The sequence below is a fragment of the Nipponia nippon genome, unplaced genomic scaffold, assembly GCF_047370975.1.
Source record: "Nipponia nippon isolate SJK-2023a ecotype South Korea unplaced genomic scaffold, ASM4737097v1 scaffold_11, whole genome shotgun sequence".
Classification (NCBI taxonomy): domain Eukaryota; kingdom Metazoa; phylum Chordata; class Aves; order Pelecaniformes; family Threskiornithidae; genus Nipponia; species Nipponia nippon.
Window position 1 is genome coordinate 4,603,938 of NW_028262302.1, and position 21,857 is coordinate 4,625,794.

Consider the following 21,857-nt stretch of genomic DNA (forward strand, 5'->3'; position numbering starts at 1 on the left):
GGAGATTCCATTCCCACAAGAATTAGTGCACAATTTGTTAGAGTAAATGTCTGTACAAAGCCCATTATAGGTGTACGTGCATCTGCTTTGAGCAGCAGTCTCTGTGGAAATGACAAATGTGCTTTAAATTCCCATAAGAGGCATCATAACTGTGAGCCTTATTCCCGTCTTTCCAGTTTCTTCTATCGCTTTTCTAATTTTATATGTTCCAAGAGTGAAGAAAGCAAGGAAGTCTTGTACGGCCCCAAACATCAAATGAAACTGTGTATAAGCTGTTAGCATAAACTCAAGATCTTTGGGGTTAAAGCACTCAAGTCCTGCAGCAAAGTAATTATTCTGGTTGACAGACCTAGTCAATGACTTTTGGATTTCTGGAAGTAATCACGGGTTATTAAGTGTGTGAGAGGCGTATTGCTGCTTTTTCTGCAGTGGAATTCATAGACACACGTGTGACAGGTCTTGACACACATGAATCCCTCAGAACACCATCACTTGTTTTCCCTTCAACCCCTTCTGTCTGCTTCACTCATGTACTGGAGGACCAACTTAGTTCGAAGCAGAAGGATGAGAAAAGAGAAGAAACTCTGTTTCTTGGAGAAGAGGCATACTACTTTCCCCAAAAGAATGTCATTGCAGAAGGCGCTGGATACACTGGTAATGACAAAAAATGTACTTGCTCCAAGGAGAGGGTCAGTATCTCCCTTGGCTGATAGCTTGGAGCCAAGCTATTTTACCTTATTGCTATCATTTAGAGAATAGCAATTGTTGTTGCTGTCATCTACTTGGGTGCTCTTTCTGATGCTTTATAGAGAGGCCTGATACCCTGATGCCATTCACAGTCTCAGAATTGGCACAGGAGATGTCCCTGCGGAGAACACCAACCCAACACAGGTAAAAACTGCAATGGGCTAACCAGCTACTGTTGGTTCGTTACCTGACAGGCATTCTTCTTTGCCTAAACCAGTGAGCCATTGTCTGTAGCTAGTATCTCTTCCTGTATGTTCTGCAAGGGTGCAGGTCAGGCTCCTGTGTGATATTTGCTGTCATGACAGCCAACACCAGGACACAAGACTGGGGACAAAACCAATTTAATTCAAAAAAATTGCCCTTGCCAGGCTGCATGTGTACTGTAAGATCATAGTTCCAGTGTTTTCCAGGGTCTCCCTGTTTGGCATTACAGAGACCGACTGTGGCAATGGCAGCTCGTTGGGAAGAGTCATACCCAAGTCTTTCGTGTCCTGTGTGCTTTGTGACCTGTCACTGCGGGCATCCTGGACATGAACAAAATCCTTAGGCAGATCCCAGGCAGGTTTATGCCTCCCATAGGGCACAAAGATGTTGCTGAAGGGTTCTGAAAAATGTTACACGCTTTTATTTTCATTGATAGTTATAGTATCAGTCATCAGAGCAGTAAAAGAAAAATCCTAATTGACAAAAGCTACAAAGGCAGAGTGCCCAAAAGCTTCATTTGTTCCCACTGTAAAGTCTGTTAAAGTTTGTTAATCATCCATGCAGCAAGTACTTAATGGTAATGAGTTATTGGGCAATAATTGCCGTATGTAATCCCCTAAAGAGGGAAAACCTCATTTTTTATGTTCAAGTAATCATCATATTCACTGCATCAGATGTCTTAATATCTGCCTCTTTCCTTACCTTGCTACCCATTCAGCCAAACTGCAAGTTTGACAGGGATGTCTTAAGTCATATCAGACAATGTAAGAAACTTCAAAGATGTCTTGCTCCATTCCACCAATTCATATTCAGTATTGCCTCAGCCCACAGTGACTGCATCTATTTGTGCAACCTGACCACAGCTCTTCCCTGACACATATCAGTCCTCCTCCTCACCTTCTAGATGATGTGATATTCCAAAAAGAGCAATGGTATGGTACAGGGAAACATTTCCTGTTGTGATTATTGGTTTGGGGGGGGGGGGGTGTTCTTTTTTTTGAAGAAAGTTCTTTGCTGTTTTTGAAATCTTTGGGCATTACAGAACCAAGAAGGCAGGATTGCCTCAGGCTCAGCTGCTTTTCTTCTGGTTCACTTATTCTAATCTTACAGGATGCTTATTCATGCACCCATATACCTTGCAAACAAGAAATGGTTGAGTGGAGCCAAGATTCCTGCTGGAATACCAGCCTGGCTTCAGCACTCAGGCTTTTCAGAACATTGGGCATCTTTACTAACTGTGGTAACACGTCAGCTGAGGTGACAAGACACGCATTTCTATATCTGCCTGGATGTCTGGCATTTTGCAAAGGGCGGAACAAGCCAGGACTGTGACTGAGAAGAGTGAAATTGAGGTGCTGCATTCTCAGAAGCAGTCAACCCCATGAGGAAATTACTTTTCTCAGCCTCTTTATTCTAAGTAGTTTATTACTGTGGCTGAATGGAAATTTTTTCGGAGTTCACCTCACCACTCCGCTAATCCTTTGGAAGGAGCAGAGATGATGGGATGAGCCATGAGGAACTCAGTTTATTTTATTTAATTTTGGAGTTTCTTCTGGAATCTTGGAACTTTTCTGACTTCCACCCTTAATATTTTCTTCCTGATGCTGGTTCTCTGTCTCAGATGTGGAGCACATACAGGTTTGGGTTTTTTTAAAGAACATTGGCTACTTGTGCCATGCTCATCAAGTTTTAGAGCACAGGTCACTCCTTCCATCTGCTTTGGACTTATTCCAATCAGAGATCTTTGCAAGAGGGCAATATTGAACAGCCTGCCAACCTTTATCAAATGCTTTAATGCTTTCTTTAAATTAGCAGCTGGAGCAATTCTGTTGTCATTATTTAACTGTAACAACCAAAATTCTTTCAGTCCTGTTGGCCCTAGGGGTTACGTTAGCAGAATGTGTGTAGAAATGGGGGGAAGAGGAATCCTTGGTTACTGCTGTTTAAAATCATGAGAGACCTAAGGGTCACTTATTGCCTGTGCACAGCACAGGGAGAGGCAGCAGGGCAAATATGCAGCTCTGGATACTGCTTTTTTAAAAATACTGTCACCTAAGGAGGTGTATGTACACCTACAGACAGATCCCTTGTGGCAGTAGTATGCTGAAGGGCTACACTTATGGTAGAAGTTCCCATTCTTTTTCTCACCCCCATTTCTCCCTAAGGTGTCTTGCTTACCCAGAGTGTTGGTCAGCTGGGTGATTTTGTTGACCCACACTTTTAGCAGGGTAGAAGTCCTCTGGAGAAGCCGGGTCAGTCCTGCCAATTTACTTTGACAAATACCATTCCTTTCATTGTGAATACAAACTAGCTGGAGATCCATTTTTAAGTTCCATATGAAGTGGCACTTAGAGCAATGTGAAAACCTAAAGCAGGAACTCTACAAGGAGCCAAGACAAGGAGCCAGTTCTGAGAGTTTGGACTTATAATGTTTGTTATTTTATGATTTGTGTTACTTTATGAATGCAAGTCAAACACAGCAAAGGTTAGCTTTTACTTTGTTTTGTTAAGTTCTGGTGCTAACTGTGTATGTTGGAGTAGTTACTGTTTGTGAATTCCATATAAATATACTAGCTGTTGTACACTGGTAGTACATTCTGAGTTATTTCTTTTCTATTTAAATAATTAATTTCTGTACTGGTTGATTTACTATGCTTTATATGCTGTTATCTGGTAAAACTAATGCTTTAATGTAAAAGGTGCTAGTGTGCTGTCAAGTGCTCTGTGATGTTTGCCAGCTATAATCTTGGCTTCAGAGCAGCCTGTCAGCAGACAGCAACCTGTCACAGCACTGTTGAAAAAGTATGTGTTGCTCTTTAGTAGATGTTTAATGGTCCTATATCTGTCTTTTAAAATATCATATGCTAGTGACAGACCTACTTTTAGTAGAAGTCACCATTAAGTAAGCAGCAATGGAGTGGTAAGGTAACTTTAATATGCTCATCTTTCCAGAAAAGAGGTCTTTTCCATTTTAAAATACACATAAGTGTTTTAAATAATATGCTGTCCATATAACTAACCTTAGGTAAAATAAAATGCATACTATCCCGTTTATTAGATTTTTGTGCTATCACTCACTGTTTTTGCACAGCCAGTGTTCAATGCTGTATGACTAAATTCCTCGTATCATCTTTGTATTTGACAGGTCAATATATGTTCTGTTGAAATAGAAAAGGAGGAAAGTGCAGGGGAAGGGGGGTGGGGTGTGTTCCAGAATTAAATACAGGCCTTGCAGAGAATTGGCTTAGTTTGCTATTTTATGCAAGATATAAAATCAAAATATTTTTAAGGAAACTTCAGCTAGGTTTTTTCGTCATTTTGGGAGACAGAAGTGGAAAAAGAATTATTTTAAAATGAAAAAAAAAAAAAAAATTCTTCACAACAGTCCTGTCCTGTTTCATTTGGGGTGCAGTAAAAACAACAAAAATGCAACGTCAGATAAAAGTTGTAAGCCCAGAAATAAATAAAATAAGAGCATCAGTCATTTCTATCGCTGGGGAACTTTCTTCATCTAAGCACATATGAACAATTGATCCTTGTAGTCATATATAGCAGTAAACATTAATAACTTAACAGTCTGAAGTCAGTGCTGAAGATATGGAGCATTATTGAAAGATGGAGTCGAGCAGGTGGCACTTTAATATGTTCAGTGTCATGGTTGACTCTAAAGACTAGTAGAATGAAATTACTTGAGGTTCTAAAGATTTAAAAAGCGAACTCATTTTGCTGCACTAAGGAAATGCTACTGATCAGGCTTTCTGTGTCCCTTTTTTCTAGGCTAGAAAATATTAACCCTGAAGAAAATGACATGGTAAGCCATTCTCTGAGGAGATTTCTTGATGTCAGTCTTATATCTTAGAGGCTTAAGTTCAATTGAGTGGGTTTCAAGAACTAAGATGTGGGAAAAAGAAGAATTGACACACTAATAATGTACATCTTTGCTGCAATATGAAAATTCAATAACTTCACTCAGTCAATTTACAATTCACATGTGCCTATTAATTAAAACCCTATATTAAATAAAATATATTAAAACTTCATGTCTGACTAACATATAATGCTGTTGGTAGACATTACAGGAATTACTGAACAGAATAAACAATGCAGACACAGGGATAGATATACTGAAGAATGGAGCTATAATTCTGAATCGAATACACAGGACCAAAGAACGTAAAAAGAAAATAATAGCTGAGGAAATGAATGCAGTAATAGAACAACGGGATGCTGCTTTGTCTCAAGTAAGTCTCTACAAGTGTATAATCACTCAATACCAAATTTCTTTTTTTCTTTTTTTTTTTTTTTTTGCTTAACTTTTGGGAAGAAAATTATTTAGTTTACTTTTCTCTGTTGAAAATCTCAGAGAGTCCTTGTAGTAAATGGCAGATTAATGATCAACTGTTTCTTCATGATAGTAGTGCCCATTGAAATGGCATCAATGTGTTTAATGAGAAAAGTTATTTTTGTATTTTTTGCATGTGATCACTAGCTGTCTCCTTTTTAAAAACAAAATAGTTTTCAGTGTATTGCCCAATCTAAAAAGCTGTTAAGGGCTTAGTTTTGCATTATGCTGTATTGGTATAATGCATTGGATGACAGTTAACTGGGACTCAAGGATTTGTAAAGGGTTTTAAGTGGCAGAAATATACATTAAAGGAAGATAACGGTAACACATGCTACAATGCAAGCAATTCCTCCCTTTGTTGCTTTACATTCAGGAGATAAAAATCAGCATGTGGTCCTTGACTCTCAAAGTCTTACACTTCTGCTACATGACTTGAAAGAACATGAGGTCCTTTTTCTGCTCAGATCACTCATCCCCTGCGATTTCCTATTTTCACAGAACAATATTGTCTTCATTCTTTTCACTATGAAGAGAGTCTCCTTGTTTTTCCCATCTCATGGAAGAATTTTTTTTTTCCCCACACTTTTCTTTCCTGGATTTTTACCTAGATTTAGCTCAATAGGAACAGGCTGTAGGGAGGAGCAGTCCAAGTAGGGGATATATCTCCTGGGAGAACACAAGATTTTAGACTGGATGAAATTTCTTATGTATTCATCCCAGGCAAGAAAAATTTAGATTTTCAATGTGAGTTAACAAAGCTAGCCCATATCTAACTAATTTCTCTTAGACTTAAAGTCAGGTTTGTGATCTTGAGTAGTATTGATAACGTTGATTGAATTTATGTTGTATTGAGAAGTCTCCTGGCAAGAGTCCCTTCTACACACCCTGTAATTTTCACTTTTTTGCAATTGTTGTTTTTGCATTCTCTCCTACTTTAACCTTGAAAGCTCCATCTGCCTGGTGCTTAAAATATTTTGTGTGTCTACCCAGTATGTACTGCAAAGGATGTTAATGTTGGAAGATGCTAATGGTGGAACTTTACTTTTTCAGTCTACTTGCTTTTGCTTTTCTAATAATGATGAGCAGCATAGCTACTGGGAAACATCCAACAGTCCTGCCAAAAGTTTATGTTCTTTCTTCTTTGCACAGGGCATTTGAAAAGTGAGCAGCTTATAAGAGAAAAGGTTTCAGCAAAAGAGAACGATCTTTTGATATTTTTATTTTTGTTTTGTCAGTGTTTGCTTCATTGTTGAAGTGGACTTTCAGGCATTCTTGAACCATAAAACTTTTATGAATGTCAGAAGAATGGCGTTGTAGGGCATTTTAATATACATTTTAATTGAATTGATTTTTAAGCTGCCTGTTTAAGGAGTAATCTTTTCCACATAATCAGCTTGGAAATTAATAAAGATAATTATTTTATATAGTGATGGCTCATGTGCCACAACTAGCAAAGCCATCTTTAGGCCTGTCAGCAAAAAGCACAGGTAATGTTAAGTAGATAGTGCAGCTGAAAAGATAAATGAATAAAACAATAAATCTCCACCAAATGAAAATGTAAATATTTGGTATTAAGCTCTACTACTGTGATACCGTTTGCAATTTATAATACCATTGCTTTAAATTAGTTATTATTAATAGAACTCTATTGATCATGTGTTGTGTTTTCACATATGTGATGCTTTTACAGCTGTAACTCCTGAATCTAGAAAATAGGTCCTTGGAATTGAAGCTACCATTTCAACGTGGGTTTCTCACTTGATGATTCCTTGGGAATTCGTACCGTACTTGAATTATTAGTAGTCTTTTGTTAACATTGCAATAGCGGTAGTTATTACAGTGCTAACAGCAAGAACAATAGGAGAGGGATTCCTACATTAGACCACAAAGGGACTAGATATAATTCAGGGGATGTATATGCTTAGCATAACAAACGCAAATTATTGGAAGTTAGATCTGAGTTCGTCTCAGGCATTCATAACATCTGCAAGTTAAAATCTTTTTGGTGGAGGTGACATCAAGTATGAGGGGGGGATTGATGAGAACAGGCTGAGACAAAACAGGAATAGAGTAAACCATTAGCGTGCTGTGGCTATCCTCTGGAAAAGGCATTTTTAAAGTTCAGAGGTCACTGGGCAATGGAAGCTAAATGCTTCATGACACACTGTGAACACCGTGTTGCTCTGTCCCTGCTTACTGTTGTGCGATGCTGGAGGCAGCGGTGTCATTTGAGTGACCACCATAACCAGTTCCATATGACAGAGAACTGCCGATATGATAATAAGGGTTTGGACTGTCTGTGTGTAATGAAGCTGCATCTGTTATCCTTCTCTGTGGTTTTCTTCACAATAGCCTGGCATTTGACAATTAAGCACAGTGAATATAAGTAGTATCTAGCTTTTGGGGGCTTACATTCTGATTTTTCTCAGTAAGAAACAATAACACAAAAGCCTTCGCAGCTCAAACACAATGCTTTCAGGTAAGGAACAGGTTACATTCCTAGAGAATGGACATTCCATAAACTGTGTGTTTCCTATGACCAAGTAAATACAGATTACTTTCAACTAGTCTTCGAAATGCAGTTTTGCAATACTGGTACTTATACTGTTAAGTTGCATTTACCTGGACTGCTGTTGCAGCACACTTCACAATGGTTAGCTAGTTGTGCTTCTATTTGAATTTTACTTGAATAATTTTTTTTATTCTTCAAAAAATGAAGAGCACTGTCCATGTCTTGCAAAGGTCATGAAAATGGTTTTTTTTGAGCCATAACACCCAAGAACCTCTGCATATTTTTTGAGATTTCAAACATGAATGTTGCTTCTTACTAGGAAGCAGATAGAGGCACTTCTATCACTGTATTGAGCTGTGCATGTGTATGTAATCTTAGATCATTCACTAGATTGCTGAGCAAATATGCAAACTACTTTTTGTATGTGTGAAAACAAATAAAATGGTATAAACTCAAATATTTGATACTACTTTTAGTATGTATTTTCAAGTGAATAAAAAACAAACAACTAAAGCGTGGCTAAACATTGACATCCATCTTCTCCTGTACCAACCCCCTTAAAAAAACAAACTCAACTGTTTGGTTGTATTTGCTAAGATATGTTTGTTAGTGAACAGATATTGTGTTATACTGGGGAGCTTGAGTCTGTTTTATGACTGATCCTCTGAAAGGAAAATGGAGAAAGATGCTGACTGTCATGAGAAAGAAAACATCAGTTTCTTGTCTGTAATGTTCGGTTTTGTCTTAAGCCGTTCAAGGAAAAAACTTATTTGTCCAGTTGGTTGTACTACAGTTCTGCCTTTCTTCAAAAATCTTTCTTGCTTGAGTAATCCAATTAGGGACCGACATTTAATAAAGATTACATATGGCATAGTCACATTGTGTAATCTACGTAAAATACTTTAAAGAAGTGGTTTCCAGCAGGAGGCAATACAGTGCAATGTCTCAAACTAGCAACCACCTATTAACCACATCACACCTTATGGACAGGAATGTTAATATGATTACAGGGTTGGCAGCTGAAGCTGAGGACTTGAGTAAGTCATTACAATTACTTCTTTTCTGGTTTAGAGAAGAAAGGGGACCTTTTAACTGGTACAGCTTGAAGGAAGTGATTTTTTTAAAGCTAAATAAGAGATGGCTTATAGTTCAGGAGATTGTGTGTTTGATATGTTTTCAGTCCTAATTTTCATTCTGTAAATGTTTGTTTGTTTTTAATTGAGAACAGTCAGTTCTATACAGAGTTTTAAATATTAAAGGTGTAGAATTTGTTGTTAAGGAAAAACACTGGTTTCATGGCTGGCAAAGTATCATCTGTAATACACTGATCTTGAAGCAATAACATAACTGGCAAGCAAACCTGGTTTTACAGCTTTGAATAGTTTGATCACATCCTGCTGTGCAGGAACATGCTTATGACTGTTCATGTAAAAAATTGGCATGCACCCAGTTGCTCATCTGAAGCAAGTTTAAGTACCTTTCTCCGTTTTGAGGCACTGTTTGGCAGCAGGCAGCACTTTATCGTCATTGAAAACAAAGATGAGAAGCACTATGCTTGACTGCCCATCATTATCAGTTTCGACTAATGACTAATAACTGATAAATGTCTGTACTGACAACAAGCCAGCTTCTTGCTAACCTTTTTTTTTTATGTTATGCTCAAGCAATTTTCCTCCTTTTACACCAAATAGGGTGTAGAGCTCTGTGTTTTCTGTGATTCACAGAGCACTAAGGCATTCTCAGCACACATGAGTGAACAGGTCTTATTGAAGTAATAAACCCAAGAGCTGTATGAAGTGTAAAAACAACAAAAGTATATATAAATGAAAAAAAATTACTTACAGATCTTGGGCCCTTAATTGGGGAATACTCGGGTGACAAGTTACAATGCCTCATGACTCTCTTCTCTTAGGATAGAGGTGATCCCTTTGCAACCCAAACCACGGTTTGGGATGTTATTTTTAGTAATTTGAATTAGCAGTTCAGTTTTAAACTCCATGTTTTCGTACCCTTTGACACTTCCTGGTTCAGGATACCAATCGAGTTCTTGGTTGGCAGGAGCACATTTGACAGTCTCCTAGCTGCTCTGCCAGGATGCTTCCCCTACTACCTTTTCCCTTTTGCCACTGATATTTGGGAACAAGAAAAGTAAAGGTAGGACACTATTCACAGTTGTTTGTGAACCAGGCAGCTGCTGTGGGGTACTGATGATTTTGGTCACGGGCTTATTTGAGGAGGGAAGTGAAGGTAAAGGGGATGTTTATTGTAATTTGAGGATCCAGGGACCATGCTGGTTCACTCTTATGGCTGGTTTCCTTTGGGTAGGCAACAGCAAGTTCCTGTTGCCCTCATTTGCAGTGCTCTTCTCTGAGAGGTAGCAGATGAATAGGCATGGGGAAATTACTTGCCAGCAGGATGGTTAAACAGAGAGAGATGAGCTATCTGCAAGATGCCCCTTTTGCCCTGCAAATTTAGTCTAAGTCCTGAGAGAAAGCAATAGGGATATGGAATAAAATATAGAATAGATTTTAAAAAAATAATTTGAGATTTAACAGTAAAAGTTGTACTGTGACTGCAGGGAGAAAAGAAACAGGAGGTGAAGAAAAGGCTGTCCGTTTTATTGATATTTACATCCGTGGCCTCAGGTAAACATCACAGATATCTCTTCTTTGGAGGTAATGCTGATAAAAGGGATCCTGAAGAAAGATCACAGAAAGCCAAGTTACACAAGCAATTGTTGTGAATAGCAATCTTATTTTTCCATTTGATTGTGTTGCACTGGAACGGTGCTTTATAATGTCACATTTAATTTCCTGTTTACCTAAATAAAGATAATCTTTTGAAAGTTTGACTAAACCCATGTTTTAGAAAGTCCATGTTATACTGAACATGGTTAAATCCATGTTTTCTTTGCTGCTTCTCAGAATAAACCAAGTGAATCTCACTAGTTACAGAATTTTCAAAGGGCCAGTGACTGCTGTAGTTGGGAGGCATGGAGTAAAACTATTGGGAATGATGCTGAAGAGCATCAAGAATCTTGCATCTCACAAAAGGGCAGGTTCTTCCCTGTTTGGCTGCTTACTTCTAAAAACAAACGCAGCTTGAAAAATTATAATACTTCTTTACTTTCTGAGACGATTAGGTATGCTCTGACTCTCTACCCTCGGATATATTTGTGCTAGCTGGAACATGAATATTTTCCAGGGGAATACTCAGTTAAATATTTGGCTACGTTCCGAAGATGGTGAAGTATTTTTTTCTTCTGAAGTAGGAATTTTAGTCCACTGGAGACTAAAATAGAGAGGAAACTGGCCAAACAGAATCCTCTTGATGTTGGGTTTTCTGATTTGTGTAGAATGTCCCCCAAAAGAATAACACCTGTTTAATCTTTCATCAAGGTGCTCTGTTTTCTTTGATCACTGTATGTAACTGTCTTAAGAAAGCAGAGGAGAGGTCAGATGTTCAAACAGGTTGATAGGAGAAGATTTGGGGACACTACACATCTGTGTCTGTAGTGTCATTTGGTCTCTTGCATTGATGTAGTAGAGGCTGTGATTTCTTTGTAGTCAGGTATCTTTTAGTAGGGCATGAAACTCCCTTTGATTTCACTGGAGTCAGAATTTCACTAGTGAAAGTGAGTATTTTGCAGCTTATTCCTTAGTTTGACTTCATCGAGGCTTTGGTTGGATGGGGTCTTGTAGATATTGAGTTAATGCTTCTCACAGCTGGGAGTCCAGGTCAGCTGGTAGGTCATTAGTGGGAGGGAGAGGAGGATCTGAAGGAAATTACCCTAAGGAGCTCTTATACCGAACTTTTGTATTTAGTCCATGAATGCTAAGTATGAGTAAATATGTAAATGTTAATGCAATGTTTCCTTGAAGAGAGGGATTACTGTTTGAACTTCTGAAGCAAATTTTTAATTGATACTGCATTTCTTCTTTTTACTGCCATAAGGTTTTGGCTGAATGATGCCCTGAAGCACGTTATTGTTTGCATTGTTAAATCACCTGTTGTTCCTCTGCAAACAATGTGTTGTGCAGAATTCAGAAAATACATGTCTGCATGGTATTTGAGGGCATGGTCAAGCTTTGTGTCTTTTATTGTAAACTTTAATGAATTTCCAGTTGAACATTCATCTTCTCTTCAGTACCTAGAAACTCTTCACCCCTTTGAAAATGACAGTAAATTTGCATGCAAGCTTGTTTGATTAATTGCTATTTGACTCATCTGTCATGGTGCTAAGCTCTAGGTTCACACAGCTTAGACTTCCAAACCAATTTCTAGAATTAATTTAAATATTTAATGTCAAAACCCTAGGATGACAGAGAGGAAAAATGTTTTGTATGCTTATCGATCGCCTGTTTCAGTAGCAACAACCCATAGAGAAAATTTCCAATGTGATACAAGCAGAATTCTAATAGTATTCCCTCTGACGAAGAGACTGAATCACAGTGCATGCAATAAGTTCTATAAGTACCAGAACTATTGTAGAGGTACCTGAATTAAGTTTTCCATGGTACTTAACACTTCACAGTTTCAAATTAGGTACTGAGTGTTGAATCGCATTTCAGTTTGCTTACCTGTTGGATAAAATATCTTGGATTTTCTTAAAAATAATTAAAAAAAAATCTGTGTGTTTCATATTAAATGTTGGTTTTCTTAGGCAACTTTCTAAGAAACCTTTCTGCAAATATACTTTGTTATTTTGGATACCCGGATGAGTTTGTGTAAAAATTCTACAGATAGGTGACAAACAGGATTTTTGTCTTTAGTAAAAGCTATCAATGTTGTTGGAGAAAGTATTCCAGTATGTTTGTGTTCAGCCTTTTTACTTTGAAAATTATTAGACTACTTTATATGCAGACCTTTCTGGTGAAGATTTTGGACCTGTCCACAAGACATAAATGAACTTGGTTCCTTCGAGGAGAAATAGGTTTCAAACTAGTAGCGTAGATCACAAATAAAATGACACACAGAATGTAAAGTTTGGATTTAATTAGGCAGTGGAGATATCTTCGAAGAATAGCAGCCAATCTATATTGCTGATCGTGCCACTACCACAACATCAGTAGTTGACTAAGAATATTGTGAGACCTAGAGCGAAGAAGAATGAATAGAGCTGCTTTTTGTTGACTTCATATTTTTTTTTTTTCCCAGAGTCCCTAAAGTGAAATATTGACCTATCTTCTAGCATTGCAATACCCTCCACAGTCATCCTTGTGATTCAACATGTGTGTTAAGCAGTAAAAAGAGGTGGTGAGTGAAGAAGTTTAGTTCTGGCAGTAACAGAGGATGTAAGAAAAAATTATTGTAATGATGATAAGCTGATTGCTCATTTTCAACAGAATGGTAGATGATTGTGACTGAAATTTAGGACTTAATAAACAGTTTTGTTGCTTCAATTTCTTTCTAGATTTTTAATTGTTTTTAAATGAACAGGTAACAATTACAACAGCAATTTTCCCTCTTGCTTTGGTCTGGACATTGTGACCTTTGGTTGTGAAACCATTAATCAATTTCTGGAAGTCCTCAGGCTTGATGAAGTTATTTTACATATTCTGGTCTAAAATGTGTAGTGGCCCTGGCAAAAAAAGTGGAACAAGAAAATCTATCAGTATTCTCTTTATGAAAGAAAGATTTCACAGTAGCATTAACTTATCTATGTCTCGTTCACCAAGTATGCCTACATTTGTTTGTTGTATGGCTTTACTGTTTCGTGCTTCAGATGGTGAGTATCTAGGATTTACCCTCTTTTCCATGGTCTGTTTATTCACTGTTAATTATTTTTCAAGCTGAGTTGCTTGAGAACAAGAAAAAATTAGCTTCCATTACCCTCTACTGCAGATGAAGGACAGGCTTTCCTGTTGCATGTGGTCTCCATGTGATTGTAAGATGCTGTTGTCAGGGAACTTGTTAATGCTTTCTGATATTAATGTTTTCTTGTCATTCTTTTCAGTAGCTTTTTTAAGGTATTTACTGTTGAGTATACTGTGGGTATACACAAAGTCATTTTTGAATTGAAAATACTTTTTTAAATGACACAATTCAAATATGTAGAAATACTTAAAGGCCCTTAAGAAGCTGTGGTTGTGTAAAAAGTATCATACTTTTAGCTATAACAGAAAACAATTAACTGTGGATGAAGAACAGTATTAAATAATAAAAGGATGGAAACTTTTTGCAATTCTGGAATTGTTGTCAGAAATACAGAATACAAGTGGTGGCTAACTACAGGATATTTCATTGGTGTAATGTGCTGATGCAGGATAATCAGCAGTAATACTTCTGAATGTATGTTTTATATTGTTGATAACATAGAATTGGTAACTACCTTTTGAGAGAGAGGGGAGTTTTGAAATTATGTCTAGTTCATGAATTAGCAGCTATAAACATGTAAATCTAAGTATATTAACCAAAGTTCTGCTGCAGTTACTCGTCATCTTTCAGTTATGCTGAGTGGCTTATTTCTTAATTAGCTGTAACACCTTTCTCTGCTATCTGCAAGAGTATTACAAGTTTAGATAAAACCCAAAAAAAACAGAGTAAAGCTCTGTATCAGAAGAATGGCTATGAACACTTTGCTCCTAGTTGTCTCATGAGATGACTTGTCACCAACAGGTAAGATTTCCTTCCAAGTCATGTTGTAATCATGATGAGGAATTTCATATCTCAAGAGTAGTATTACAGATCCCAGCAATGTTAGGAGACAATAGATTTCACTCTTTTTTGCCTGAAGGAGCTCTGCTGGGTTGTGTTCAGGGCAGGTGTGAACACCAGCCCTCTCTGTGAGTTTACCTCCTTCATCTCCTGTAGCTTTGAGACAAAGTATTCTTTCTCAATCTGCAAGCATTTTTTCAGTCTCATTGCTTGAAGTCCCATTCACAATCAAAATGTTAGGACTTTCACTGAATCTCAGTCTGCAAAACTAGTCTTGAAAATCTCACCGTGAAAATTAAAGCATCCAGTGCCAGCCTTTTAGAAGAAACAGCAAAATCGTTGTTAATCCCTTGTGCTAAATAGTCATATCAGCCTGCTTTCTACTGTGGGGCTAGCCAGCAGCTGTGTGTCTCGTTAAGTTCTCTTTATGTCGTGTGTGTTGTCTTCTATGGTATCCAGACACTTCTCAGCAGTAGTCATGCATTTACCCGTTTTGTTTGTTTTGGCAGGCAGGGCCATCACTTTGCTTTCAGAAGTTGTCATAACATTCTTCTATCTTTGTGTTTTTCTTGATTTTTTTTTTTTTTTTTCCCCTGCTTAGCATGTCCTACCCTCTACACATGAGGGATGAAGTTGCCAGGAGGCTTTGAGTTGGATGAGGGCAATGTTGGTAATTGCACATGTCAAAGGCAGCTGATTTTAGGTTTAAGCATTTCTGCTTTTCAGTAATGTATCTGAAAGCTTTTAGGTGGCTGTTAATTCAAAGCTGCATGGTCAGTCCTCTTGAGAAGTGTGCATCTATTTTGGGTAGCTAGTCACATCACTCCCTGTAAAACACTTCAGTGAAGCTAAAATTAAGAGAGTTAAAATCTTCAGATTCAACCACTGCTTAATATTTGAAAAGTCTTAGTCGTGTACCAAAATCATACAGACGTTTCTCAGTATTACTGAAGCTGAGCAATACATAATTTCTAAACGTGTGGGTTTGTTTTATTTTTGCAGAGCTTTTGTTTACTTTTTTCAACATCTCTTTGTGGGGTGTCTGTCTTCTATGTATGATTCATTTTAAGCTTACTCAAAGCTGATTAATTTCTTGGGGTTTTTTTAATATTTTTATTCCACTTTTCAGTGCACATGAATAAATTTGAAAAGATATCTGAAATACAGATTTTATGTATTTGCTGTTACCTAGATCTCTGTGTTGTTGAGAAAGAAACTGATTTCACAATACCATTTGATGATTTATAATTAGTTATTCCATTTTCACACTTATTCTCAGTCTGTTCAGATAGCTGTGATCTTTAGTATTGAAGTTTCCTAAAAAAGCATGTTACTTCCGTGGAGAAACAGCAAATACTACTGATACAGGTCATTTATTCGAAAAGTGTTTCTCATCCCTGACATATCTGCAGAGCTTCGTGCTTTCACCTACCTAGTTAGCTGTTTTAGTTTGTTATAATCTCTAGTTTAAAGCTTTTAGTACACATTAAAGAAGTTTTGGGAGAACACATTACACAACAAAAAATTGAAGAACTGCCACTTAAGCAACTGATGGCTCAATTGAGAGTATGGTATTTATCAGGACAAACAGATAGTGTGTACTACGAGGAACACCTGCAATCTCATGATTACAATATCTGAATAAAGAGATTAAAAAACTGTGGCATCTATACAGTGATCCATGATACTGTTTTCTCGAATAATGTGATGATATTTAACAATGGACGAGAAGTATTCCTGTCCTTTTGTGTAGTAAATACCAATTTAACGTTTAGGCAATAGTCTTGTTTGCATATGGATTTTAAGAAAATCCATTGAAGATTAGTTGAAAACCAGCTCATTAGAATGACAGATTGTTTACCAAATTTTGTTTTCTTGTCAACTAATATTAGTTATGTTCAATTAAACAAGGTTACACTTTCTAAAAAGATATCTCTCTCAGCAGCTGGGTGCCTTGCGTATATCTGAGAATCAGATTCCTAATTTCTAGATCTAGTTGGAAGATCAGGCTGTGAATGTTTCTCTCTAAAATTTCTCCTTTTCATACACCTTTCACACCTTCAATACCTCTATTCTTCTGTATATATTTTTTGAGTACCAACACTGTGGATTATTAACTGGGGGTAACTTTAGGCTTTAAACAAAAGCAATTATCAGGTATCTGTCATGGTGTGTTGTGTCAGATGTTTGACAAGCTGTCTCTTGGCCACGGGCCATCTGGTTGTATTGGAACTAACTGCTCTTCTGAGGAGCCAGCAAAACACGTGGCCACGGGAAGCAATATCTCCATATCATTTGGTTGAGTCAATAAAGCAAAGGTTTGGGGTGTAGTAATCCCAGTTCTGACATGATCTTGTCGGTTGATTAAGCTTCTTAAACTTTCTGTGCTAATATCTCATCCCGTAAAACAAGAAAGTCCTATTTACTAACTTCATTTAAGTGTTGGAAAAAGTATTTAAGTGTTGGAAAAAGTGATTAGTCAATGTTTATCAAGAGTTAAAACATCACTAAACACATAAGAAGAGTTATTGAGAAGAATCGCATAATAAAGAGAATATTTATGGGAACAAGATGATGCAAAAATGTAGTAAAAAATGAGAGAGTGCAGTGGAATGGACCTCACACAGGCCAAGATGAGAATTGAGAATTAGAGTATGTGTACTTTCTGCTGTGCAAAAGAAAGGAGGAAAGATGTTTCATTTGAAGGAGGGAGAGACTAAAGAAAATGGAGAGGCAAGACTTATGTTTCCTTCTTTCAACAACGAAAGAGGAGAAATAAAACAAAAAAAGTAAAACAGCTAGTAAAAAATAGAGTTCATGGCTTTCTGATATTTGTGTTCCTTCCTTTTATTAGGGATACGTAGTCTTTTATAGTCTCCCTCATTAGAGATATTAAAAAAACATCTAGAAACAGTCCTGGGCAACTGGCTTTAGGTGGCCCTGCTTGAGCAGGAGGATCAGGAAGGATAACTTCCAGAGGTCCCTTCCAACCTCAACCATTCTGTGATTCTGTGATTATATTTCCATATTAGAAAGAATGTGTGTAGGATCTACAAATCTACAGGAATAAATTATTATTGTTTTTTGAGCCCATGTGATGAAGAAGTGCCTGGCTATTGAGGAATCTGTCCCTATCTAACTGAAGACAAAAAATCAGTGGTATATTAGGTTATCTGCATTACTAAGTATGGTGACTGCAGTAGCCCATTTCATAATATTACAGCTCAGTGTGCTAATGAATTGCACAGTAGTTAGCACGGGAGTTTAGAATGACCAAAGTTGTCTTGCAAATAGTGTGTAAATGAGTATGTGGGAGTTGCATTGACTTGGAAAATGGATACTCAGTGCTGTTGTATAGCTGCGCAGGTAAGGGTTGTTAACATGAAGAGTGGAAACAGTTTATCTTGTTAACATGAAGAGTGGAAACAGTTTATCGTCCGAATTTTCTGAATTTCTTTCTGTGCACTTACAGTTCCTTTTACTGTTCAAATGAAAATAAATGAAAGCTTGTTTAGCTGCATTTTCAAGTGTTCAGAAATAGAAAGGGAAAAGAATGGTAGGAGGAAATCAAGTCATGTATACAGCATATTATCTGCCTTAATGCTGCAGGTTCCAACTGGCTCATGGTGACAAGGAAGACAAAAATGTTTCATTTGTATTTTGATGCTTTTTATTTTTTGTGGCTTCTGATGGAGCAAGACACCATTGTACTGCTGCAAAAAAAAGTGTTTATGTTTAAGTGTTTCTCTTACTAATAGAATATAAATTTTTAAAGATGCATATGTTTCTGAGGCCTAAGCTCTACAAAAGCACTTCTCTTTCTTGAAATCCCAGTAGTTCTAAGCTGCTGGGCATTGTATAAATAATCATTTAAACACATTTATTGATGGTTTGCCAGAACTTTGAAGAAAAGTCTTTTCTTTCAGAGGCTAGAAAACCTTAATTCAAAATTATAATTTAATGGAAAAATCTTTCTAGTGATTATTATGTAGAAACTCATTTATGTCTTTATTTCTTTTAAAATTATTATTTTAGAAGAAAAAGGATAAAATCTATTTATATAAATACAAGTGCTTCCAAACATCTGCAGTTCAAAGTACATAATTCACAGTGACACCAAAGGTTGGTTTGTGTTTTGACTGGATGACTTTGGTATTATTTTTGTCTGCAAAGGAAAGAGTTGTGCAGCATCCAAGTGGCGCAAGATGTTTGCCTCTCCAGAAATCGTGATGAATTTGGGACAAGGGGCAGACTGTTCAATAAAAAAAATATTGAGGGGAGGGGGAGAGAAGGGCTGTCGAACTGAGAACACTTGCATTCCATTCGGTATCTTTGAGCTGGGAGCTACTCTGAAGCACAGATCATTATAAACGAAGTAAGAAAAGGCGAACAAAGTAATAAACTAAGAGAAGAATCAGTTGAATTGTTTTTGTTTGCTTCACATGGTTGTTCATTGTATTCACGTTTCCACAGGTGCTGACTTAATATAAGAGTTGAAGAAGTAGTCATGGTTCTTTTATCTTTTTCATGTTTGGTGTCTAGAATAATTATTTGTACTTCAGTTGTTCGTTGGAGTGAGTATGTGTTAACTAATTTCAAAATGTATCTGCAATTTATCAGTTCCAAAAGCATTATGCTGTGTAGGAGTAGGATCTTGATATCCCATGAGCTCATCTTTTAATGGTATTTGTGCATTTTCCATCACGATACTGTGTGTCATTTACTTTGATGAGCATTTTCTTTAAAATGTATAAAGGAAAAAATGGAAACAATTCGAAAATAGTTCATCTGCCATTCAGATGGGCTCTTACTTTCCCATAATTTGGAGGACATAAACCATTTTCCCAAGTTACTTAGTAGGAACTAGGTTATTTTTATTTCTTACTACTTCAGTAATTTAGATCCCAGTTCAGCAAGGTCTTCATGCATAAAAGTCCACAGAACGTAATAGAGTACTCACTGTTTAAAGTGAAGGCCCTGATATGCAATCAAGTAATTAGGCACCAGCTGACCCATGGTAAGTGACTAAGCACTCAGTTCTAATTTTTGTCTGACTTGAATAAAAATGTGTTACCTTAAATTTAATGACAGAATGAAGCTATTTGTGGGAGACTGTGGTTATGTACAAGCTCTATTATTGAACTGCGAAGACCACATAAGACTGAGTGGATGGGATCAGATCAGACCAAAGGTCCACCTGTCTCACCACCCAGACCCCACTCAGCCAATAGTCTCGGCTTCAGGAAGAGTACAAGAACAGGGCAAGCACGTTGCGGTACCTCCATCTACGTACTGTCCCTTTTTTGAGCAATCTCATCAGTGGGGTCTTCTGTGTTTATGCCAGTGCTGATTCTTAAGATTATAAGCATTGCAGGTTTTGACAAGGACTCTAGATGAACAAATACGTTTTCATAAAATACTATCTTTTGTATGTACCAATGGGATGAGACAATCAAATGTAATTCAGAATTCGGGAAAGAACTTTGTGCAGAATTTGGCCTCATCTTAGTCCTAGTACATTTGTTTCATTAGACTTTGACCCTCATATCTGTATTAACAGAGACGAATCAATTCCTTTTTTTTCCTAGCATATAAATGGCATAATGTGTTGACTCTTTTTTTTTTCCCTAGCATATTGCCATAAGTTCAGAAGAGGTTAGTTTGGATTCGTTTTAATGAAAGATGATGGAAAACATTGTATGCTATATGGTAATATTAAAAGCAAATATAGATGTAACAGGATTAAATAGCCACCAAGACTGCATTTGTGGTACGGAAGCGTTACAGTTTTCTGTTATATTCAGCTTTAGCTGTAGCTTCCTCAGCCAAGGAGTGTCACAGTACCCTTTCTCTGGGTCAAATCTGCACTGAAATACAAAATTAGTAATGCACCTGACATTACTATCTAGTTCACTGAGATCAGAGCAAGGGACCTAGGTGCAGCAAAACATTTATATCTCTTTGAAAGCACATGAACAGTCCGATCGACATGAGTAGTGCAGAGTTAAATACGCTTCTCCCTGAGGCCTCTGGAGATAGGTGTTGTCTTCATATAAACAAAGTGCATGGGGACCAAATGGTTGGGAGCAGGGGGTTGCTCTGCTCAATGTTAATACTTCACTGTATTCCGTCTTTGCCCCTACTAATGTTATTTCTCCAATGGTTTGCAGATTTTTCTTTACACTTGTGTAATGCCTGTACCTTTTACTTTCAGAACACCTCACTGAAGAATCATGTTAAGTAACGATCAAAAAATAACTCATCAATCTGTGTAGACACAGCAGGCACCATAACACCATGTTAACATGTTATAGGTACAAGTTGAAGAAGAAAATGCTGAAAAGCTGACAGCATGTTAAAGATGATTTGTTTATACAAGTGCTAAAGTTATGTTTGATATGTTAATGCAACCTCATTTTCTAGTAAAGGCCAAACACTATTAAGTGGTTATCTGCATTGATTTTTCTATCTTCTGAAATACTCGATTCGTTGTAAACCATCTTTCCTCCTTTTGTGTACCTGGAACTAGGACCATCTTTTAACAGTCTCTTTCTGGGCAAGCCTCAAGTACTTTACTCAGTGATATTCTTCTGGTCTGCTTGTTGACCTCTCCATCAGTGTCCCCTTTAGCCGGTGCTCCTTTTTGCAGTTTGTCTGGATTTTCCCTGTGCCATTCTCAACCCTCCCACCTGGATAGTCACTGAAAGGGGTCAGCACCTGCTGCAGGTTGAACTGATGGCTCTCACAAACATCTTTATTCTGCTGCATCATGTCAGCAGATGCTTGTTAAAAAAGGCTCACCGGTAGGCTAATGGTTTAAATTGGAAGATGGGAGGGAAGAACAGGTGTACTTACTGTCTATCCTTTCTTTCCTATCTGAATCTCTTCTTATCCTTTTGGTATGTCACCTGCTTTGCTTTTCATTTTGTGTCTTGGCTGCTTGTGATATGTCCTGTGCTGCATACAGGGGTATCTGTGTGGAAAGACTGAGTGCATTTAGAAGAGCGCAGCAGGGTTGCACTGTGGAAATATGATTAAAGAGAAGGTGGAGTGCCTGTTGCTGGGAATGGATGATGTTGTAGTGAAAACGGTGCAGCTGGGCATTGATGGTTGCTCAAGGAACACTTGGAGTAGGCTGAAAGAGATTCACTGTCTGACGAGTATGTTATGGTATCACCTGAATGAGGGTAGCTAAGGTAGGAGACTTTCTGAGGGAGATATATTCAGAGAGGAGAACAAACATGAGGGTTTGAAAGAAGAGAGAAAACCTTTTTCTGGTTGGGTTCGGGGGGGGTGGGGGTGGGATTGTATCTTCAGTATTGCCTCTCTGGCTACAGAACTCTGAATGCACACAGTAGACCACACAATGAAGCTAATTCTTGGTGGATTGTT

The 21,857-nt window shown here is 37.5% G+C and overlaps 1 protein-coding gene across 1 annotated transcript in view; it reads left to right on the forward strand.

Moving 5' to 3' along the window:
• The window catches only part of MIPOL1 (mirror-image polydactyly 1), a 199,097-nt gene that overhangs the window by 70,215 nt on the left and 107,025 nt on the right, over positions 1-21,857 (forward strand). Inside the window, exons 13-14 of the mRNA XM_087747228.1 lie at positions 4,729-4,762; positions 5,022-5,192. Of these exons, the coding sequence (XP_087603354.1) occupies positions 4,729-4,762; positions 5,022-5,192 (205 nt within the window). The remainder of the gene's footprint in view (positions 1-4,728; positions 4,763-5,021; positions 5,193-21,857) is intronic.